The sequence below is a fragment of the Anser brachyrhynchus genome (assembly GCF_964034855.1).
Source record: "Anser brachyrhynchus genome assembly, chromosome: 13".
In the NCBI taxonomy this organism is placed as follows: domain Eukaryota; kingdom Metazoa; phylum Chordata; class Aves; order Anseriformes; family Anatidae; genus Anser; species Anser brachyrhynchus.
Window position 1 is genome coordinate 15,878,425 of NC_137708.1, and position 24,095 is coordinate 15,902,519.

The 24,095-nt window shown below is 51.5% G+C and overlaps 1 protein-coding gene across 1 annotated transcript; it reads left to right on the plus strand.

The window, feature by feature from the left end:
* Positions 1-222: 222 nt before the first annotated feature.
* Positions 223-4,371, plus strand: LOC308176900 (brain-specific homeobox/POU domain protein 3). The gene is made up of 2 exons (XM_080553323.1): positions 223-431; positions 885-4,371. Exons 1-2 carry the CDS (start codon positions 312-314, stop codon positions 1,788-1,790), a joined length of 1,026 nt encoding a protein of 341 aa, XP_080409449.1. The 5' UTR covers positions 223-311; the 3' UTR covers positions 1,791-4,371.
* The last annotated feature ends 19,724 nt before the right edge of the window (positions 4,372-24,095 follow it).

Below are 24,095 nucleotides of genomic sequence, written 5' to 3' on the forward strand. Positions count from 1 at the left end.
AAAAGTTGGCGAAACTTTTCCTTCTTCTGCTCGCCGAGTTTTATCCCCAGGTGCCTTTTTTTTGCCTTGGGGCGGGGAGGGGGGGGGTCGGGAGGGGAGGACCGGGTTTGGGGGGGCCCGGCCGGGGGGGGTGAGCTCAGTGGCCGGGGGCGGGCGGTGGGAGGTGTCTGCCGAAAGGCGTCCAATGAGCGCCCGGGGGGGCGGGGGGGCCGGGCTATAATGCCGCCGATGCCGGGCGGCGGAGGCAGAGACAATACCGCGCCCCCGGAGCCGGGCTGCCCGGAGCGCCCCTGCCCCGCTCCTTTCCCAACATGATGTCCATGAACAGCAAGCAGGCGTTCAGCATGCACCCCATCCTGCACGAGCCCAAGTACCCCCACCTGCACACCAGCTCCGAGGCCATCCGCAGAGCCTGCCTGCCCGCCCCCCAGGTAAGCCCCCGGCCGGTCGGGGGGCTCCGCGACCCCTCCCCGGCTGTGGTTGGGGGGGGGGGGGGGGACCGCGTCTTGCTGCACCCTCTCGACTCGATGGGTTGGGTTTCCTTCGGGTTTGGGGGTCCCTTGCAGCCCAATGGGGGGGTCTCGGACCCAGTGGCTCTGTCCTGCAGCCCAACTCCGGTAGCGTGAAGATTCCTTGGGACCCCCTGGCTCTGTCCCCCTCTGCTCTGTCCCGCTGCCGGGAACACAAGAGGGGTGATCAGGGTCCAGCACCCCCCTCCCGTGCTCCTCTTTCGAGGCTTGGGCCAGGCTCCGTTCTGCTCACCTGGCCTGTGCGCTGCTTTGGGGCAGAATGGGGTCTCTGTCACACTGCTTGTGTTTTAATCCTCTCCCACTCTTTTGGTTTGTTTTTTTTGCTCTCCTTTTCTCCCCCCAACCCACATCCAGATCCAGGGCAACATCTTTGCGGGCTTCGATGAGACCTTGCTGCGGGGTGCCGAGGCTCTGGCTGCTGTGGATATAGTATCGCAGAAAACCCACCCGTTCAAGCCGGATGCCACCTACCACACCATGAGCAGCGTGTCCTGCACTCCTACCTCGTCCTCCGTGCACCTGCACCACCCGTCCGTGCTGACTACACACCATCCCCACCACCACCACCACCAGCCCGCCCAGGGCCTGGAGGGCGAGCTCCTGGACCACCTCAACTCTGCCCTCCCGCTCGGAGGGGTGCCGGGGCCGGACGTGGGCTCCACGCCTTCGCACCCTCACTCCCACATGTCGGCCATCAACCATATGGCCCACCACTCCCAACCTATGAACATGTCCCACCCCCACGGCCTCGCTTCCCACGCTGTCATCTCCGGCCCCGAGACGGAGACGGACCCGCGGGAGCTGGAGTCCTTCGCTGAGCGCTTCAAGCAGCGGAGGATCAAGCTGGGGGTGACCCAGGCGGACGTGGGCTCCGCGTTGGCCAACCTGAAGATCCCGGGGGTGGGCTGCCTAAGCCAAAGCACGATCTGCAGGTTCGAGTCCCTCACCTTGTCCCACAACAACATGGTGGCCCTCAAGCCCATCCTAGAAGCGTGGCTGGAGGAGGCCGAGAGGGCTCAGAGGGAGAAAATGACCAAACCGGAGATCTATACGGGAGGGGACAAGAAACGCAAGCGCACCTCCATTGCTGCCCCCGAAAAGCGGTCACTGGAGGCTTACTTTGCCGTGCAGCCGCGGCCATCCTCGGAGAAAATCGCTGCCATCGCCGAGAAGTTAGACTTGAAGAAGAACGTGGTGCGGGTCTGGTTTTGCAATCAGAGACAGAAGCAGAAAAGGATGAAATTTTCTGCCACTTACTGAAGAAGGGGCTGGGAAGGCAGTGGGGGGAGTGCCTGGTCCCCCCCAGCCCCTCTGAAGTGGGCAGGGTTTGGGATGATTTTTTTTTGTTGTTGTTTTAAAAAAAAAATTGAAGAAAAAAAGAAAAAAGGAAAAGTAAACCTAAAAAGGGAAACCCGCCCAAAGCGATGCGAACAGTTTGGTGCCTGCTCCTCACCCCCCCAGGCAAACTGGCCCCACTGTTATGACTGGTACAGACTGCTTTTTCTAGACAAAAATGGAGAAAAAGGAGAAGATGAAATGGAAGTCCTGGGGGGGAGTTTTGGGGGTGCTCGGAGCCAGGGCAGCGGCACCAAGAGCCCGGTGGGGCTTTGTTGCAGCCCCTTCCTGGCTCGGATGGGCAAGCAGCGGCTGCAGCACCGCTCCTTCATCGGTGTCCGGTCCTCTTCTTTTTAAAAACTAAAAGAAAAATAATAACAAATGGAAAAAAAAAAAGAAAAGGAGCTGAAGCCGTCCTGACGGCTGTAAATACGGAGGCGCTGGCCCGTGCCCCCACGCTCGCTGCCAGGGTCCCCGCGCACACACACGCACACACACGCACTTGCATGGTTTTGTTCGCTGTCCCCTGCCCCTTTGCATTTTTGCAATAACGTTTCTGTTTCTACCTCATCGGCTAAATTAAAAAATATATATATATTCAAAAAATAGAAAAAAAAGAATAAAAAAAGAAAGGAAAAAAAAAAATTGGCACGTCCCTGGAAGTCACGGTTTGTTTGGTGGGGGGGAAAAAAAGGGGGGGAGATTTATTTTGCTTTGTTTTCACTCAAGCTGTTCGATAGACGTATGATTTCACTGTAAAATATCCTACGCTTCGACAATCAAACCATTGGGGCTCACAGGAGCGGCGGGACCGGCCCGGGGCAGCGGGGGTGCACGGCATCCCTGCCCCGCGCCTCCGCCAGTACCGAACTCTGCACTTTCTAAGGCAAGAATACTTTTTTTTCCTTCTTTTTTTTTGCTTTGCATATTTAATAGAGAAATTTGCCTCCGATTCGTTGTTAATTTTTTTTTTAAACTAATGACTATTATTATTTAAACGAGATTTCGTTTCGCTGTGTGTGTGCTGAATGAAATTTGGTGTCTGTGTACGCTGCAGCATTTCCAATAAACCATGCACGTTTTACCTCACCCCCCCGCTCCTGCCTCCTGGAGTTACTGCGGCCGCCGGGAGGGGCCGGATCCGGCCGCGGCACCCCCGGGGGGCTCGGTCCTTCCTCCTCCAGGGTTTGGGGGGGTGGAAGAAATGAGGCGAAAAGCAACGAAACGAGGGATAAAAGGGGAAAAAGCGGGGTTTTAGAGCCCGGGGGGGCTTTCGTCCCTTCCCTGCTGGGGAGCAGCGCAAGCTTCCACGGGTGGAAGCCCCACGCGTGGCTTTGGGTTCGGGGCCGGTGCCCACGGGGCGGATTCGTTGGCCGTGCCCCGGAGGCCGAGGTGCGACTTGAGGCTGCCGAGAAACTTTGGGCGCCCGCGTCCAAACCTCTCCCGAAGCCGCCTTCAAAGCGCTCGGCTGGGGGGAGCCGGGGACGGCGTGTCCCACGGGCTGTCCCCGGGTCGGGGGGACGCGGACACCCGGGGGGGGGCTTCCCCCTCGTACGAGGCTCCGTGCTTTTGTTGCTTTTGTTTTACAACTTTCTCTTTTTTCTTTTTTCTTTTTTTTTTCGGGGGAAAAGAAACCGAAACGCACCGAGCGCGGCACGGGGAGCGATGCTCGGCACCCCCCGAGGCACGGGGACGGGGGGGGAACAAGCGCGACAGAGCAGCTCCCGAATCTGCAAATTTTAAAGAAAAAAAAAAAAAAGGGAAAACGGTGAAGCATCCGAAAGAGGTGCTCAAGGAAAGCCGGGCGAGGAGATGCTCGGCGGAGAAAGCAGAGCCCTGCCCGGCCGGGGCATCGCGGGCACCGTCCGGGTTTGGAGCCCCCCTGGCCCGCGGAGGCTTCGCAAACCCCATCCCCGCCTTTGTTCTTTTGCTCCGTTCCCGTTTTTTTTTTTTTTTTTTCCTATGAAGCGAAAAGCGCATTTTCATAAATAGACCTTGGCCAAGTGCTGGCGATGAAATTTTAATGAAGGCTGGATGCTGAGTGCTGCCCGGGGGGGCCTTGGAGAATCGGCTCCGCACAGCATTAGCAGGGCCCTGCTCGCATCCCCCCCCCTTGCTCCCTCGCAGCCACAACACGCTGCGGTCTGCTGCTGCTGCTCCTGCCTCGCCGCGACCCCCCCGGCGCCCCCTCCCCAAAACGGGGACCCCCAGCCCTGCTGCGGGGCCGGGGTCGCTGCGCGGAGCCGCTGGCTGGCGGGTGCCGCTCTGCCCTCGCTCTTCAAAGTTTGCGAGCGATGCAATATTTATCACCCGTGATCATAAGGAGGCGAGCGGGTATTTCCCAGTCGCAAAGGCAAAGGGTGCTTAGGAAAACGTGCACGCGGTGAGGAGGAGCCCAGCCCCATGGTGGATGTCTTTTTGGGGTAGCGTGTCCAGGTCCCACCCCAAGTGCTCAGGTCCAGGCTGGAAATCTGAGCAGATCCCAAAGACCTTCAAATCCAGGCTCTGTGTGCTTGGGGGAGTTTAGGGGAAAGGCCAGGACGAGGAAAGGAGACAGAGCTTTGCAGGAAGGAGAGGAAATGCACACGCATGCAGGTGTCACGGCACAGGCACACTCCCTGTTCCTGGAGTGCAAAGGAAGCCCCTGAACCTTGACCCTAAAGCCAAAATAGCATTAAATGAAAGGACTATTGATTGGGCTGGACACCCAGCTCTCACCCTTTTTTTTTTTTTTTCCTTTTTCAATTGAGGTTTGATGTATGAGGCAGCTTATCAAACCTGCGGCTTTGGCAGCCAGTCCATCTCTAAGGGTACCCTCTCACCCACCGCTGATGCTGGCTCAAGGCCACGCTGTGGGACTTGGTTCCTCATTTACCAACAGTCTGACAGACAGATAGGGATGGGATGGGGTGGGCTAGGTGGGACCACCTCTGTGGCTGGGATTTGGTTCATCCCAGGAACGCAGAAGCATCAGGCAGAGCTGGCTCAGCCACTACCAGGGACAGGATTTGAGCACTGATACAGACGGGATCTTCAAAAGAGGGGTGTGCGAGTGGGTGTAGACCTCTAGGCTCCAGTTATGGCCCACGGAGAGGAGCCAAGGAATCCACAGTGCAGGTCATCACTTTCTAACCCCTGAAGCAGGGCAGCTGAATGGTCCTCTACAGGCATCTTGCTCACCTATATAGTTATAGACTATAAAGATGATGGATGACTGGCTCAGAAAGAGGCATCCACAAATGGGGACACGACAGCTTAGCAGATATGAGTCCTATCTGTGCTGCTGCAAAGGCTTTCTGAAGAAAGATGCCCACGGGTTCTGGGCTGCTGAAGCTCCCAGACATGGGCTCCTGGAGTTCTGCCCAGTGAGCCCTGCAGCAAGGTTCTCTCCTGCCGTGCAGTGCTTACTTCCAAGATGCTGAGCTCCATGCCATGCTCATGGTTGTTTTGTTTCCGCCATAAAAAACAAAGGAATTTAGGCACCTAAGTCCCTTGAGCATACAGATAACTACATAATGTTGTATATGTCCTGCTGAACTGAGTCTGCTGACTCCAGACAAATGCAGATGCATTTGAAGAAATCTTGGGGGAAGCACTGTCCCTCCTTTATGTCCTAGAACAGAACAATTTGGGGGCATGGCTGCACCAAATCACACAGCCAAGGGGCTGACTCTCCCTCTAGGAAGGGAAATAAGACAAAGAATGTTGCTGATAGCAGGGCTGTCCCAGGGCCATCAGCGAGTCCCATCTCCCCAAGCTATGTGGTTGGACCTTGCAGCTCCAGCCCTCACACAGAGCTTTAAAGGATGCGGAGGATCAGGAAAGTGGCCACCAACACCAGCAACCCCCTTGTTCAAATATTGCCAGCACATCACAGCTTTGCACTCAGCTTTGGGTCTGGAGGAGAGAAAATGCTCCATGTGCTTTAAAAGATTCCTGCCTTTGAAAGCCATACAGGTAAAGGATGCCCCTGCTGACGGACTCTCTTCTATTATTCTATGTGTTTTAGTGCAGAGCAGAGCAGATGTATTTTTAAAGAGGCCAGCGCTTGAAGTAGGCTCTGTTCCACTACAGGGGAAAAAGGAGTAAAGCAGTAATTACAGGCTTCATAGGTGCCCAAGCAGGGAGGAGGACAGCCGGGCTTGAGCGGGAGCCCAGGAAGAAGACTAAAAATCAGCTGCCTTTGGAAATATTTAGGGAAACGGGGCGGGTATGAGGGGCAACCCCCTGCCCCAGCCCATCAGTCGCTCTTCACAAGGAGCAAGCCCTCAGTCAGGACACACATTTCCCATCTGTGCTCTTTGCTCTCTGCTACCAGACACTGCCCTTGGCTTGGGGAAGTTCCTGAGGATTTTGGTTGAGCAGGTGTGCAGGATCAGGCCCATGTTGTATGTTCTATGCCGAGTGAGGGAAGGTTTTCCTGCACTGCTGGATCAGATCAGGACATGGTGGAGATGCAGGGGCTCAGTGGATATGCTGGTCCATGTTACTGCTGCCTGATGCACAGGAAATACTCACGAGCCTCGGATTTTGGCCACCTGAGCACCTCTTCACTGCAGAAATTGGGCCACTTTACAACAAGTCTGGTCAGAAGAGGGTGGGAGCTCCAGGAAGCAACAAGGAGAAGTTGTGTGACACTCACCCTGTGGACATCTCCTGGCTTGCATTTACACGGACGAAATACTGCATTTCCTTCCCTTGGTACTAAAAGCATGAGTCAGGACCTCGTGGGTGCTCAGTCTCCCTGCAGCCACAAGCAGATTTAACATTTACCTGTAGTAAGGCCAGAGCCAGAACACAGGCAAAAACATGGGAATACAGCTCCATGCTGTATGGAAAGTAAAATTACAGGCTTTCTTTTTTAAGGTATTAAATAAATACTCAAAGAAATTTAATCTGATGTTTTACCTGTGCATTCACCAAGGTCTTGATCTCATATCAGCCCTCACCTACAAGAATAGCCCTCTGCTTACCAGCAGTCCTAGTGGAGCCCAGCAGGACCAGTCCCAGGGCTAGGCTCTGCTCATCTACCCTTGGTTTTAGCCATAAGCCCTAAGGAAGGGCTGTGGGATTTGGTTTCGGATCCCTGGGTGGATCAGAGAGCAGGGGAACTTGCAGAGGACTTCAGAAACATTGGGATCCTGGAGATAGAGAGATCAGAGATGAAATCTATATTTCATCTGCAGCATCACCAACCTTTCCAGCAGCTCAAGGAAAATGAGCGCTCTCTGAGAAATATGAAAATGTCAACTAGGAATGATGTTTTATTTATACCAGGCAAGGAAGGTTTTAGTTTCAGACAAGGAAAAAAAAGCACGTGTGTTTGTACAAAATCTCTCTTAACTATTCTGTGACTACCCAAGTACTACATGTGAATCAGAGGGAGTTTGTTTTGCAGGGCTTCTTTTCAGTGATGTACACAGCAACCCCTGTCCCAGGCCAGTCAGCAGAATCTCTGCCTCATTCATCACCAGCTCCAGGAAAGTGCATCCCAGCCTCTCTGGCTAAATAGAGAAGCAAAATCACCTTCATCTCTTCCACAAAACAGAGCATCCAACTCAAGGAAATGCCTGGTGACTCTGCGGTCCACTGGGGGAGTATCCATCCCACACGCATCTTGCCATCTTTCCAGACTCTGTTTGAGCAGGTTCCCAACACTGAGATGAAAATTCAATGCAGATTTTTTTCTGTTGCTTACCCATGTATGCACTACATACCATGGGGTCCTGCAGGAGATCAGCATCCAGGATCCTCAGTCTCGGATGGCCACGTTCCTCAGCTACTTCAGTCTGCATCCTGTGTGGGCAGTCTGGATGCAGGGTCCACATAGCCCCCCGTTTCCTAGATCCCTGGCACTGACCTAATCCCTTATCAGATCCAGCTCTTTGCATCCCAAGCTTCTGGAAATGCTTGCTCTGTCTTCTGAAGCCCTCCCTTTGCACTGTCCCTACATGACAGCCACACTTCCATATGCAGGGTTGGGGATCCTGTAGACACAGGGAGGTTTTAGTGGCTGTAAAACACATGGAGAAGGAGGTGTCATGGAAATTAAAGATCGATGCTGCTGAGATGATCTCAGAAGAACCTGCATTGTCTGCACCTGCAGCTCCCACCAGCAGGTAACACTGAAGTGCCAAGTGCCATGCAGGGTTTTGGTGGTTACAGGTGTATATATATATTTTTTTCACAACTCTGTCATACAGAGAGCTGCAGGTGTGCAATGTACCTTCAGCCTACCTGTGTTGAACTTGGTCTCTCAGCATTTCAACTCAAGGCTGGGATGAGTCGTTTCAGCCCTCAGAAGCCCTGTTTGGCAGGTGTTCAGGATGCCTGTGACCCATCTGGAAACCCACAGCAGGCCTTGCTCTAGCCCTGCATGGCTTTGGGGAGCCACTGAGGTGCCTGGGGAGGTGGTGCTGCCCATTACTCTGCTGGGACAGGAATCAGTCTGTGAGAGATGAACCAATTCCCCACCTTTTTTTTTTGTTATTTATTTTATTTATTTTATTTTATTTTATTTTATTTTATTTTATTTTATTATTTTATTTATTTTTTTCTGTCTGATCCCAAGCTCCAAATGCTGGGTGGGCGGCTGAAGAATTTATAAGAGCCTCCAGAGAACATCCGAAATGGGCTTCTTTGCAATGCTGCTGGTGCTCAGCTGTGCTCCTCGGCATTCAGGGTGCTCATCTACTGGCCCTGCCTAGTGACTGGCATCTCCAGAAATTCATCCAGCACAAGGCAGCATAGGATGACCTCCTCTTGAGCTTGTCTGCACAAAGGCCTGATAGATTAACAACTGAACTGAGAACATTTTTGGAAAAACCACCCAGCTACGTTGATGCCATCTGACTTATGCTCCTGCCTGCCCTCTACTCCCTCATCTCTCAGTTCTTCTCAGCATAACATGGCCCCCTCTGTGCAAGGCTCTGCTGAAAAAGTGTCCCGTGGGTACTGTCAGAGGGCAGATCAGTGCCATTGGCCCTGGTGATGCCTCCTGGAACAGGCCCTTCAGCAGGGCCGGGAGGGGGTCTTCACGCCTCCCTCCTGCCCAGGGGCCTGATGGGGAGCCCTGAGCTTCCCACCACGGCAGCCGGACCTGACCCCACTGTCTGGGGGATCGTGTCAGTCGTAGGAGGGAAAAGGCATGTGCTGGGGAGATCCCTGAGACCAAGTCACCACCGGTTGATCCTCACCTTATGCAGGCCCTTGGGAAGCCCCATGGGAACAGGAACGGGCTCACCCCATGCTCTGAGGCCTAGCCGACGTGTGGGACATGGTGGCAACATGTCCCAGGCTGAGCGAAGCTCCTGGCGTGGTCTACACCTGTTGAACCAAGGGGGGGAAATCCCTCACAGACCGCCCAGCCTTCCTGGCGAGGCGAACACTCACACCTGGGGGGTTCCTCTGCTGGGGGGAGAATTTCGGCAGGAGCCTTTGGCACGGAGGGACAGGCTGCTGCACAAAACCAGCCTCCCCTCTGCTCTCCCACCTCCTGCAGCCAGAGCTGAGCCGATCCGCTTGGGCAGCCAAACGGGGGCTGAACCTGCAGCAGGAAGAGTCCCAGGCTAGGGGCTCTCCCATCGGAGACCGAAGCCTCCCCGCTGGGAGAAGGGGAGGCAGCACAGCCTCCTCCGCACAGGCTAATGGCTCCTGATGGCTCTTCCCGGAGATGGCTCAATCATCTTTGCCTGGGTTTTTCCCTCGCAGCCTTCTCTACTCGGCGCCTCTTATGTGCAGGTTTAGCACTACGCTCCTCTCCTGCAGCCAGCGTGGGAGAGCGCTGACAACCTCCGGGTTCTCGCATGGATTTTTTCCTTACCCTAGCTGTGCTGTTTGGTTAAGATCTAAGTGAGCTTTTCAAGCATGCTGCTTGTATGTCTTTATTAAAAGACACAGCTTAAGGAGGGGGGTGGAAAGCAGATCAGATCTGGATGCTCTCTGCAGCCGAAACCATGGGAATCTTCTGCTCTGCAACTGTTCGCAGCCCCCAGCAGCTGCGCGGTCCAGCCCGCCAGAGCAGCAGGACATGGGGTCAGTTCTCTGCCCATGACTAATTCATCACCAAGGGCAGCCCCTCTGCTTGCTACCTTTGTGCTGCTGTCCCCTCTGGTGTAAAGGCAGGTGGAGAGGCAGGGATATGTCCCCGAGGGGAGTGGAGGGGGACATGCTGGTGGAGATGCTGGGCTGTGTTCCCTGCAGCTCGTGGAGGAGCCCAGCTCTGTTGTGGGACAGGATGAGGAGTGGTCAGCCTGTTCATGACTTATGAGATATGCTTTTTTATTTTATTTTATTTTATTTTATTTTATTTTATTTTATTTTATTTTATTTTATTTTATTTTATTTTATTTTATTTTATTTTATTTTATTTTATTTTATTTTATTATTTTATTTTATTTTATTTTATTTTATTTTATTTTATTTTATTTTATTTTATTTTATTATTTTATCTTATTTTATTTTATTTTATTTTATTTTATTTTATTTTATTTTATTTTATTTTATTTTATTTTATTTTATTTTATTTTATTTTATTTTATTTTATTTTATTTTATTTTATTTTATTTTATTTTATTTTATTATTTATTTTTAATTTTGGTTTGGTTTGGTTTTGTACAGGAATTTTCTCCTTGGGAAATTTTCTTCTCAGCTACCTTGAAATGCAGGCGATGGTTCCAGGTGGTATTAAGCTGCTGAAAGCCGAGTCTGCAGGAGTCCCTCTGCCTGCCACTGAAACCCGAAGCCACCTCTGCAGCAGGGGCAGCAGCGTGGCCCTTGGGAGCTTGGACAGAGAAGGTAGAGCAGGCTCCTCACACCAGCCAGGGTTGGGCACAAGCTCAGATCGCTGGCCATGGACCTGTGGTCTTGAATTCTTGAAGATGCTGCCAGGAGTGACTGTAGGTGACCAGAAAAGCAGCCTTGCCTTTCACCTGAGAGCTGGCATCCCATCAGAACAAAAAAATACTGCACCAGCCTGGGGGCAGAGGCTCAGGCACAGCTATGGCCTTAACCCCGCGATGCACCCAACCCCAAGTCCTGTCCAAACTCCCCCCAAGATCGACCCTGCAGTCAGTTTAGACATAACATTTTACCTTTGCTCCTCGTCTGGAATGGTGCTGCTAAGCCTCTGCCGTGCTGTGCACCAGGAGCAGCTGCGTTAAGCCACCCTCCTGCCGGTGGAGGCGGCTGAGGCTTGCCATGGAGGCTGCGTATCCCCCCTGTGAATGACTGGCTGTTGTAAGACACTCACTGAGCCAGCCACATGCCTCATGATGTCAATTGTAGTTCAGTGTTAATTATTTATGATAAAACTTCATAATGTGCTGTTAAATGGGCTGTAGGATATTTTGGTTAAATTAAGGAAACCTTAAAGCTCCCTCTACAGGGCTTTGCTCTTTGGGCCTTGCTGAGAGCAAAGGAGCAATTAAAGCTTAGGCACTGTGGCCTCTGCCTATGGCCTTCAATTACTGAAATATGGGAGTGCGAGGATCAATTCGATAGCTCAGTTTGGAAGGTAAACTTCTGGGCAAAACGCTTGCTGAGAAGACCACCCAGCCTGAAGCCCCGATCCCACAACATCTCCATGCTCTCTGTCCTGCCTTCCACCACCCAGGCTGCTCCTGCAGCAGCCCTCACCATGGCCCTGCCGGCCCTTGTCCCTCAGGCTCTGCACAGTTGTCCCACCAGCTGCCCCAGGGACCAGAGCTGGCCCTTGGACGGTCCCTGGGATGAAGTGGTCTAAGTGCTGCACTAGTGCATAGCAGGGAATGGCTGCTGTTTTCAAAATTCGCTCGGCCTTGTGAAATGTCAATAAGAGGGTTGGAATTAGATGATACTTAAGGTCCCTTCCAACCCAAACCGTTCTGTGATCCTGTGATTGTGTGATCCACCCAGCAAGGCGTGCCAGCTGGGCAGGCTTAGCAGAGCCCCTGCCTGATGCTCTGTTGAGCTGTGGGGTTCATACACCCCCAAGGGATGGGGTTTCCTGTCAGCTGGGTCTCTCTTCCCCAAGCTGACATGCCAGCAAATGTCTAAACTCAACAGCCTGAGTCTTTGTGGGATCAATTCCCAAAGCTTTTACATCCCCAGTTTAGGTCGTTTTATTAAGACCAGGATTTTAACGTGCTTGAAGGGAAGTCTTCATTTCCTTTTTATTTTTTCTTTTTTTTTTTTTTCTTCTTTTTTTTTTTTTTTTTTTTTTTTCCTCTGGGGCTAGAACTTGGTAGGATACGTTGTATGACATCCTTGGTCACTCCTGCCTTGGCCAGGCTGTTGCAGGCTGTGCAGACGGAGCCGTTCACAGCCAGGCTCTGTCCTCTCCCTCCTTCGTTTGCAGATGTGCTAGCCTTTACCATCCTTTGGTCAGGTGCTTCCCAGCAAACGGTTAAGGAGCAACTTGCAGGGCATCTAGCTTGGTGCATTTGTTAATGGTGCTTTGTTCTGCATGCTCTTCCAGCTCCCTGCCTGGAAAGGGGCCAAAGCCACAAAGTCTTCTTGGGGTTGCTGGGTGAATGCGCCCTTCATCGATCCTTCTGCAACCTGGGCCACGCACAAGTACTCCCCCTGCTCACCAGAAAGCCTGTGGGGATGCAAATGAAAACAGCAGTGAACCCCAAGGTGGGCTTTAACTCTGCTTTTCTTGCTTTGAGCGCTGTTAAACAATAACCTAACCTAAATAAGCCCCTTCCACTCACCACCACCCTGTCACTCAGATGACACATCCCTGCCCAGCTTGACCACCTGGCTATGCGCACTGGGTAAGGGCTAAGCTTTGAATTTTCTTTGCCATATCAGGCAAAAATCATGTCATTTCACATAAAATTTTCATGCGATCCACTCTGTGTGTTCATGAGAATGGGAGATAGCACGGATTTATGAAGGGATGGAGCGCAGGCACTGGCAAAGAGAAAAGGTGGTTTCTTGGTTTCACGAGGGAGCACCACAGAAGACCATTTCTTCCTGTAGCTGCTCCCAGCTTGATAGCCTTCCTTGTGCACACCATTTTGCTAGGCTGAAAACCTTGGCCTTCTCCTGCTGCACATTACACCCCCCAAAAAAATCTCATGGCATTCCCAAGGTCTTGTATCCCTTCACATGAGTTTTCCATGGGAGCAAAAGCTCATCCAATAAACCATGCCATGTTCCCAGCTGGGGAGCAGGGAGGGCTGTAGGGTGGAGTGGTAGGACCGCAAAGAAGCCTCTTCATCCGATCAGTCTCACGCTCTTTCTCCAGTTGCTTCATGCCTTTGGAGCATCCCAAGCCTACTGTGAAGTAGTGGGGGAGCAGCTTCCACAGGCAGCTGGTGGCAGTGCCACCCTTGTCCCTGGAGGTGAGACATTCCTGAAGCTCATCCTGCTGCCCTGGCGTACCCACATCTGCAATCATATCTCCTCCGAATACCAGTGTAACTACGTGACTGTGCAAGAGGTGGTGTTACCACGGGGCTGAGTAGCTGACGGCACAGAAATACCCCCCTTCCTGCACTGCGCTGGCTGTGGCAGCTACAGCAAGCCACAGCGAATTTCAGATGCTCTGGACAGACTTTGTCTGAAGACTCATTAAAGAAGCCAACTGACACAGTTCTGGTAGAAGAAGTATTTTGAGCTTGTACTTGAGTATCCCCTTTGGCCATGCTGTTTCTTCCTACTCTCCCACCATTTATTACTAATGTATTGTATCGACATGGCTTACTATACTGTTCATGAATGAGGGAACATCTCTCTCCCTTTTCTGATGGATCAATGTCCTTCCAGACCAACTTTCATGCCTACAGTTTTTGCCAACCTTGCTGTTTCCTTGCTCTTTCTACAGCCAAGAAAATCCCTTGCTTAACAGAGGTTCGGGTCTATGCCATGAGATGAAGTCTCCTCTGTGCAGGTGAGGACATCTTCTGCAAGACACAGATCAGAGACAGGGCCCTGTGAGGAACCTGCCTGTGGGGCCACTATTGTGTCTGTCCCCACCCCCAGCAATGCCCACGTGCCCACCTCCCCCACTTCTCCTTGTGCCATTTGGTACTGGCACTAGCAGCAATTAGGCATCTCCCCCAGATATCCCTGGTTTCTGAAGCATATGAAATTGCAGACATAGCAGGAGCAAACCTAAACAAGTTGTCACCTCTTCTGCTATTGCTAGGGTACTCGCTCCCAAAGCATCAACTCTCACCACTGCTGACTGCAAAAAAATCCCTGTAAGTTCCTGGAAGGATGATGTCCCTTGTGCATGGCACCATATTTTCATCTCAGGTATTTTCATATTTTTCTTCTCATATTTTCATCATGGTGCCAAGACAGTCTCTTCTGTCAGGCCACAACAAGGAATAAGCCAGTTGCAGGATGAAGACCCTTTGGTAGCTTATCCACCTGACCCTGCCAGCTGCCTTCAGACCGACCATGAGAAAACATCTATTTCACTCTGCTCCAACCATTTTTTTCCTACTTCCCCCCCTACCTCTAGTCCAGATCTCGTCTGATTTGGCGGGTCTGTGGAAGTACTCCCCAGAATAATGTGAGAGCATCTCCACCGCTGCTGATGCTTGCCCATCTGCCAAGGAGCGCGGTGGAGGGGAGGCTGCTCGCCTGCTTTTTTTCTATGCAAACATGACACAATGGTTTGTGGCTGGGGACAGATCACAGCATATCATGGAGGAGGCCGGAGTCGGGCAGTCACTTTTGTGTTACAAACCATGATCATCAGCAGAGAGGAGTTGCTAAAAACCTGCTCCTGGGCATCTTTCCATAGGCGAAAGAGTAGAAAGGACCCAGACTGATTGGCAAGGAGTTGCTTTCTGCTCCCAGCACAGCCTTCCTCTCCAGCAAGGCTCGCTGAAAACAACAAGCACCTGAAAAACAAGTGCAGATAGAGAGAATACCAGAATCCACTTAAAACAAACCGGGAGGGAGTCGTGAACGAGTGACTGTGCACTTTGCAGGGAGTGGAAGTGCAGCTTGCCTCTGCGCCAAGCCTTGATGGCTTCGTTCTGCTTCGTAAGGCTCTTAGCTCCTGCATGCCGGAGCCAGCCTCCCTCTGCGGGCTGCAGAGGGAGCGAGGTGGCCCCTGTGAGCCATTCCAAATATTTAATTTGCTAAACAACAATCCTGGTCAGGGGGCTACATTCTGCTGTATGTTATCAGCAGCAGATGCTAATTGTTCTCAGAGAGGCTCAGGTGAAGCTAAACACTACCAAGAGCAAATATCCCCCCAGTGCTCTGAGTCTCACTGCAGAAGCACCATCAATGCCTCCACATTAATGTTCATGGAAACAGTAAAGCACCTAGCAAAAATTTCCGTGCAAAGAACTTCTGCCTGCATGGCCCCTTTTGCTGAAACCCTCCTTAGATAGCAATGTTCCCTCATGGCCTTAATTCATCAGCTCTGAAACTTTCCTGGGAAGAAAGGGAAGGAGGACGATGCCAAGGAAAGAGAGCTGGGTTTGGGGAATGCAGGGGATTTGAGCTGCATGCTGTCTCAGAGTCAGGATGCTTACTGATCCCACGCATTTTGGGGTGTAAGTAAGCCCCCTAAAACCACCTTGCTGTCCCCTCCCTGTCCACCCTGCAGCTCCAAGGAGGGACCTGACCCACGAGACATGGGCAGTTCCCCATCTGTGCTTCCATGGTGGGTAAACCTTTCCCTCAATCGCCCACCTCAGTGCAAGAGGACTCAGTCCTGGTGGTATCCGAGCACCTCCAGGTACAGCACAGCTCTGCCCAGCCTTCTTCTCTCACCATTCCCAGCTTCACACCTCTCCTGTCTCCTTGGATGAAAAAGTGTTCCCACTGCCGCTGCCAGCCTCTTCTGATTTGGTAGGGCTCTTTCCTTTCTTTCTCTCTTGCTTTTTCTTTTCTGTTTTTCTCCTCAAGCTTTTCTCGTCTTCTTTTTCTCTCCTTTTTTTTCTTACCCCACCCACCCCCCCGCAGCCTCTGTTCTTCATCCATTATTTAGGCTCTTCTGACTGTAACAGCAACATTCGCCTTGTATACCTTGTGTGGGGTTTAAAATATAGATAAAAGCAGAAGGTCGGACTTGAAACACAGATTCTGACGGTTGCTGCTGACTTTGTCTGGAAGCTACAAAATCCGGAGCTGTCTGTGCCCAGCGCTGGTATTGGTGCGTTATTTATTTATTTATTTATCTCGGTCTCCAGTTGATATTCCTGAAAACTGTCTTGGTATTTGATGTTTTCATTCAGCCTTTCAGTTCCTAAAAGTTCTGGGGCCTGGCTGGCTGCAGGACAGGGGAGCTGGGCTCATGCAACTTCTGCTCCCAGGCTGCGGGCCTCATCCTGACCAGACGTGGCAGCGCCTGCTGCTCTCCTGTCCACGGTGAGCTGGGGAGGAACGGGCAGGTGTCTCCATCCAGCAGGCTCTAATTGGCACCTCTGGTAGGCGATTCAACAAAGCTAAGGACTTTCCCTTTTAATTATAAATGCCCATGTTTCTTTCATGCCTGCTTTCTTCTACCATCGAAGCGATTGGGTTGTGAGGACAAATGTTTGTGGGAAACAAATTTCAAAGTCAATGCGTGAGCAGTCCCAGACAACATAGCTCCTATCTGAATGGGCATCCTTCCAACCAGCAGGCAGAGACCTGCCATGTGATATAGCCAACCAACTGGAAAGGAGCTCTGATTTGGATATTCATGACAGAGCTGAAGATCTGCTAATGAGACCGCCTACAAGTGACAAACAGAGAGTTTGCTCACCAGCTGGGGACATTCTTCAAGCACAGAAGAAGAGGTGAAAGTCAATGAACAAGTCCTGATCGCATTATCCACAACTGTCTGCAGCCCAGAAATGTACAACACACAACAGCAGGAACCAGGAGGTCCATCCTCCCTCAGCCCAGTATCTTACAGGTACTTGTCCATAACTCCTTCATTTATTCACTTTACTGATGGCTGAATGCAAAAGCCTCTTGGAACACACCTACAGAAGGGTCTCAGTGAAGAGGCTCCATCTTTTGATATCTAGGAGGGCTCCTGGGGAAGAAAAAACCATCACACCTCACAACACTGACCAACTTTTAAGGGTAAGAACAGTCCATCAGCAGAGGGACCACCCGAAGGAAGAGCTGCAGTTACAACACACAGGGTACGATGGTTTTGCTGTGTGAACTTAGTCAGAGAGGGCTGTGCAAACCCTCCTCAGTGATGCCTGTGAGTAGCAGAAGTCTGTCTGCTCGGTCTTTGCTTCTTCTCCAAGGTGGGGCAGCAGATGGAGGTGGTCCTCAGGAAAAAGTGCTAATTTTTCACATCAGTGAGATACACACTGGTGGAGAAACACGCTGAATAAGTAGCAAATGCTCTTGGGAATGGCTGAAGTGGCACTTTAAATTAAGATCTTGATGGAGGAATGCCAGTCACGCCAGACAGCACTCACTAGGAGCAGCGCGGGAGGGTGACATCCCTGAGGTTTGCACGCCGGGAGGTGAATGGGGCATATTCTCACCCTGCATGGAGGTTTTACAGAGAATTACGGGTCTGGTTCAGCTACAAACAGCCGCAACAGGAGCCTTCCCCAGAGCTGTCTCCACTCCCTGTGCCCGTGCCCTTTACTCCTAGTTGGCTTAGGCAGCTCCTGACCTTGCAGGGGTCTGCGGGGTAGGGGGGAGCTCCAGCCTGAAAGCACTTAGGTGTGCGGCAGCAGCCACGCGGTAGCACTAGATATGTTAATGGCAGGTATTGTTAAGAGGTCTCCATAGCCCATCTGGCACTCTCAGAATAACTTTTTTTCACTCTGGCCCCAGGGAAAATTTATCTGTCAGGGTAAGGCTGGCTGTGGTTCACTCCCAGGCTCTGTCCTTATCCACACCAGGTGTAGAATAAAACACATATTTGGAGCACGTATCAGTCTGTGCTGGTTACAGCAGCTTTGGGGATGTCTGATGGGAAACCATCCACAAAAAAGTCCATCTTCAGGGATCATCTGGCAGAGGTGTTACACGAATGCAAATACAATTATTTACTTCAGGAGCAAAAGAAGAAAAATTATGTCACAAAAGGGTGCCCCCAAGACCAGTAGCTGCCACTGCATGGGTTGAAATTGTCCAGTTATGGGCTCATGGGGCTCTGCAGAGGAACATCTCTCAAATACACAGGGTGGTATCCTCTTCAACAGGCTGACAAAGTCAGGTCTACAATTTGCTCTTCTCAGGATCTTAGACATCAAAAGGAAATAAAGAAATAGCACTTCCAATAAATCCAGGAATCATAGCGCTGCTAATAATCAGAGCTGATTAAACTGACATCATTAGAATCAGAAAGTTTTGTGCTAGGAGTATGAGACTTTTTTTTTTTCTGTACAAATGTCTCACTTCAAACCTTACTAAATTCCTGGCAGGCTGGCACTGAATAATTACCCATTTTTAAAGTGCCTTCTTTCCACCGCTGTTCAGTACATTGGGGAATCTATTTCCATTCTGATGCTTTGAACGTTCACTTTCTGACACCTAAAGCTAGGTGACTGTCCTCATGCTTAAGCACTGAAATATAAAAATCACTGAATATCTAGCTGCTCTTGCTGAGGCCCAGGAGAACTTCAAGTGCTCAGTGCTCCTGGAGGGAGCCCAGAATTTTTACCAAGGGGCTTTCCTCTGGGCTTTGGTGACAGAAGTCCAAGGTCCCAAGTTCAGCCTCATGTCCTTCTAGTGCTCCTGGTCCTGTCAGTGCTTGGTGCTCAGTGCTTCCGCTGATGGCAGTGGGGACTGAAGACACCCCAGATTTCCAAGATCAGCCCCCCTGCATGCAATAATCTCTCAGAAGCCTGACAGTTACTTTTGTTTTCTTCCACTGTCCATTTTGCCTTTGGCAAGCATTGATTTTCCGCAATTCCCCGAAGCCCATACAAAGCAGCTGCCAACACGGCTCCCTCGTGGGCCACTTCTTTTATTTGTTGAACAAAAGAATCATCAACATTGTCTTCAGTGATGTTTGGCGAGTGGAGTCTGGGACTAGGATGCCGAGCTCCCTCTCCTGGCTGCCGGATCAAAAAGAATAGCTGAAAAGTCCTTCGTACCTCGCAAACCTGAATTGCCGGGCTCTGGCTGAAGAAGGAAGAGCCCTTCCAGCTGTTTTGCAGACTTTCAGATGTCGACACTCTTCCTCCCCAAGAAATGCGTTGGAAGCAAAGCTCAACATTTTTGGAGAGAAGTATTAATTAGCTGCGCGCTGAGCCCGTTTCCCTTTTTCTCTCATCTGTCACTATTAGCAAACAGATCCCGATGGGCAAATAGCACTGAGAGCCTCTGCAGAAAATCCACCGTTGTCTCTGGCTGTCAATTATCAGTGAAATGTAAGTCCACAGAGAGGGAGTGGGAAAGGACACCCACATGTTGGTTTGTCGGGGCACAGAAAATCCCTCTTTTTTTTTTTTTTTTTCCATTTCTCTGTGTTCCTGTCTGAAATCATACTGCCTCTTACATGCCCAACTAAGAGTGAACAGAGCACAAGGGCAGCTCAGGATGAAGGGTCAGAATCAGCCCCATGTGGCTGGCAAAGAGGCCCCAGTGGGTGCTGAGGAGCTGATGGGTGCTGGTCTGCAGGACCAGCATGTCCCAACGAGAGGCAATGAGCAGCATCATGGGCTCATGGCAGAGGGCAGGGAGCCCACCTGGCTCAGGCCCTTGCTGCCCTTTCCACACTCCCTTCTGCACCCAGATGTTTACACACGCATCTAAAAATCTTCTCGCCAATGCCAAAGCACTGTTGGTAGGCACAACTCGATCCATGGTACCATTAAATATTGCTGCTTCCGAAGCAGGACAATCTTCCCCTCTCCTTAGCAATATGCAGTGGCTCAACTCATGCTGCAAAGTCAGGAAGTCTGGTTTTACCCTGATATGGTCCCCAGAATTCGGGTTGAACAACTCAAAACTCTGCTTTTACACTGCCATTATCCTGGAGGCCTTTTAGAAAGGGTTCAGGCTAGGAGATATCCTGGATTGCCCATGGCAGAAAAAAATGAATTCCTTTCATTGACGAGCACAGGTGAGCCACTCCATGCATCTGCTCTGGGCCATTTGACATGACTGACCACAAAGCATCAATCCTGGCATAGCCAGAGGATGGGCCTGAGCTCTGCTGGTCACCTCATGTGCATTGGTGTTTGCACGAGTAGTAAATACCATGAAAGACTGTATCTTATGTAGGCCAGTGATTGCATGCTTAATTGCTCAAATCTTTTATTTCTGTGAAGCAACTTCCCTGCTTCAATCCAATTCTCAAATAAGAACTAGAAGAGGTGCAGACAGAGGTAACAAGGGTGGCCAGAGGTACACAACTGTCTCCTCTTCAGAGCAACCAAGCTGCTGTCCTTCTTCCATCCGCTTTGGTTTTCTGGCATAGGCTGGTCATAAACTCTTCCACCTTCTCCTGCCTCTGTCCCATACCCTACACATCAAAAACCTTCTCTTTCTGCTGCAACAGCTCACCCTTGGCAACCTGCGTTATCCTCTGAGCCCATCCCAAGGGCTTTTGGGGCAGAAAGGCCACAATGAGCTGGGGACAGATGAGTGTCTTGGAGGGGGATATGTGTCCTGGAGGTGGGCTCAGGACCATGGCCACACATTCCCCAGCTGCAGGGAGGTACGGAGCAGACAGACCGGGCGGTGGATGCCGACCGCATGAGCTGCAGCACCCTCTCAGTGGTGCCTTTCATGGCCAAGTCCTGCTTGAGGTAGACTTGTTATGACAAGAGGGGAAAACGAGCTTCACAGCGCAGCGACGGCGGCTCAAAGGAGGAAGAGGCTTCCTACGTGAAAGGGAAACGAACGCTCAGCAACAAGGTCACCTCCGCTGCCTCGGGCAATCTGAGGGATGACAAAAGTTGAGGCATGTAGCGCAGAAGACAAAAGCCATCCCTGGAGGGCAGAAAGACAGGGGGAGCGCACAGCATACAAGGAGTTTAATGTGGGGAAAGCCACCACGATTGCTTTCATTTAAAGGATATGTTCCTGCCTGGGTAACATAACACAGTGGCTCATGAGTGTTTTGACCAGCATTTATCCAGAGCCTTCAGTGCTCCAGACCCTGGCAGCACCACTGATGGTGGGCAGGTGGCCAAGCAGCACAAAGAAATGTGGGAATCTGGACCCTGCCTCCAGGTCTACAACTTCTTTCTCTCTTCTAACCACCCTTTTCTGCAGATCCAGCAGTGTGTAGGAGAAGTGCAAATGGCCTGAAAGCCAGCAGCAAGCTGCAGCTGGCTCTGATGTGAGCGGACAGCTGGGGTGTGCACAGGTTTTCCAGCAGCACGGGCGAAAACCAAACAGAGGGTGTCTAGGTCCGTGCTGTGAGTTTCAGCAGAGCAGAAAATTGGACATTATTCAGTGCTAAGTGCTTGGCATGGATGGAGTCAGTGGGAATATGTTTGGGGTAGCACTGCAGCCTGCACCAAGGCGATGCATCTGGAGTTGGTGTCCTGGGCACACAGCACAGCCCTCACCATCGTGGCGCTGGGACACAGACCCAGCCAAGCCCCTCTCTGGTGCAATGAAGGGAAGCAGTCTCGGAGGCATTGATTCAGTGCTCCACAGCTGTGAGCACTCTGAGGGATGGGTGAGGAGAAACAAAGTCTGAGCTCTGCAGCCAGCCAAGACCTCCAGCACCAGGCTCCTGGTGCCTTTCTCCAGCCTCCTGGATCTTGGCTGGCTCCAGGAACCCTGGGCAGCACGGAAGCTGCAGGAAGGAGGACTTCACCTCGCAGTCATCTCTGGATACTAGTAAGGGCAAGATTTGCACAAGAGACCTCGATTCCCAACAGCCGTAACATCGCAGAAGAACTCATTCAGGAGCCGACTAAGGAGCCCTAAAATCTTCCCATCCTCTTTTATCACCCAAGGTCATTTGAAACCCTTCTCCTGGGTGCCTGAGTTAGGATCCTTGACAACCCCATCACGGAACAAACATGTCTTTTAGCTGCAAATAAAAGAAGAGTTAAAGTGGTGTTTGACAGCTTGGAAGCTGGTACCACAGCAATATCTCTTGGTGAGGCAGCTGTATTTCCCCTTTCTATCACACGCATTTAAAAGCTTTTAAGACAACAATCTATCCCCTCTGCTGCCAAACCCAGTGCTGGGCTGTTCTTTGGGTTCTTAAATCATTTTAAAATACAGGGCAATGTTGTCTTAAAAGCCTTTGCTCTCCCCCGGCTGCAGGAAACCTCAGTGCAGCTCAGCAGAGCTCCCCACGCCTGTGAGACACCAGCTCCGGGGCTTTCCGGGGATCCATTACCAGCCAGAAAAGGGCTGGGCACTGCCTGACAATGACAACATGCTGCTACGAGCAAGGATCTTCTTGCTATGTCATTTCTAGACACTCAGCAGGACTGTCTGTGTGGCCCAGACGTTCCTATTTTTTTGTCTTAATGTATTACGTATCTGTACTCGAGGCAGTATTTTTTATTTTCTGAGCTGCTTAAGGGCAGGAATGGATGGTCCAGCCGCAAAATTCTGCTTCGGGGAGGGGATGTACCCGAATTCCTGGTTGTTCAGGCAGGGCATTGGCTGCAATGTCCTTTACCCTGCTGTTCTCACCCAGGCTTTGATTTCAAGCCCAGACAACTCAATGCCCCAGCTTTATCACTGCGTGCTCTCGGAGGAGCAAGGGTAGTGGTGCAGGGACATCGGCAAGACCCAAAGGGCAGTTCTCCCTGCCTGGGGGTGGGACGGGAGTGCATTTGTTATTTCTGCTTCCCTTCGCCAATGTCTGAAACTCTCAGCCAGCCAGAAAGCAGCGTGCCCATCCCCATCGCAGTCAGCCACCTCTCCTAGTGAAGGAGGCAGAGCCTAAATTCAGCCACCTAACAAATAATAATAGATTTCTGTATATATTTTTGTGCATACCTTTTGCAGGTTTGTTGAAAGCATGCCTGGGACCTGTTACTGGCTGGTTTAAAGGCCAAGCATAGTAAGGTGTGTGGAAGAAAGGGGTTGGAGGAGTCAGGATGTTGACAGCCCTTGCTGGGCATCGCTCAGCCATGGTGCCTGCGGCATGGGCAGGGTGTGAGCAGGGAGGTTGCACACCTGCCAACCCTGTAGACAGCTGTACGAGGATCCTTTACCCCTTGTCTATCCCTCCAGGTTGCCCAGACCACCCCAGAGATGCCACCCCCTGATTTCCTGACTCCCTTATCCCTATTTCTGCTACTTTAGATATGTGGGAAGGGTGATGGGAGACGGCTCCTGGTGCAACACAGACACCCCAAGCTCATCTGCACAGCACATCACTTACAGGGCAGCCCTCTCCCTTTATCAACTCACTATCTAGCTGAGGATGCTTTCCCAGTGGGCTACCAACCACCAGCTGACCCCAGAGGCAGCCCATCTTCCTCATACAGCATAAAAAGTGCACCCTTCAATTCATTTTTTTTTCTGTTTCTGTTTATATTCTGGGACCAGAGGACAAGCCTTCTGGGGAGTCAGGATGCCCATGCAGTGCAGCAAGTGGCCCTCAGAGCAGGACCACCACGCTGACCCTGACGGGCAGGGATGAGCCTGCGGAGCCTGGAGAAGCAGATCTGCCTCTCCTTCCTCTTTCTTTCCCACTTCAGGGATGGAGCTGGGTCTGGGCAAGAAAATTACAGAGGTTTATGGGTTGCAGCATGACGAGAGCCCAGCTCAGGCTGGGAAGGATGAAGGGGGAGTCCTGAAGGTTAAGGATGGGGAGGAGTAAGAGGACCTGTCTAACAATTTGGGTAAGAGCTGCACTCACAAAAATCATCTCCCAGTGGGGAGAGAGCAAGTGTGTGCATATGGCATTGCAAAGTGAGCACAGAGAGTCCCTCCTGCACATCCCTGAGCATGCCCCAGGGTGTTTTGGGGGTGAGACCAGGGCCCTCTTTCCCTCCTGACCCCTCCAAAAGGGCTTTGAGCTGGCCCAGCCTATCCTGCATCCCTCTCCAAGTTGCTGAACTTTCTCCACGCTCGCTCACGCTGCTGCCAGGGATCCTCCCCCTCGCCAGCACTCGCCGCTTCATTTATCTGCAGGATCAGTTGTAGCCGTATTGATTTTTCCTCTCGCCCTCTCCTCTCTGTGTTTGCTTTCTGAATTATGCAGCGGTGCAGTTTTTCCTCCTCGCGAGGAGCGAGTGAATTGCGGAGGATCAATTGAGCCCTGCCATAGTTTAGTCAGGAATCCCCAGTAGGGGCCAGAAGAGAGAAAGGAGAAGGGGAGATAATGAAGACGGGGTCGATCAATCCAATCGTGGTGCAAAGGAAAGAAAGGAAAAGAAG

Coding starts and splice junctions, on each gene's coding strand:
- LOC308176900 (XM_080553323.1), top strand. CDS start 312: ATGATGTCCATGAACAGCAAGCAGGCGTTCAGCATGCACCCCATCCTG. Junction 432..884: donor CCTGCCTGCCCGCCCCCCAG/GTAAGCCCCCGG, acceptor ACCCACATCCAG/ATCCAGGGCAACATCTTTGC.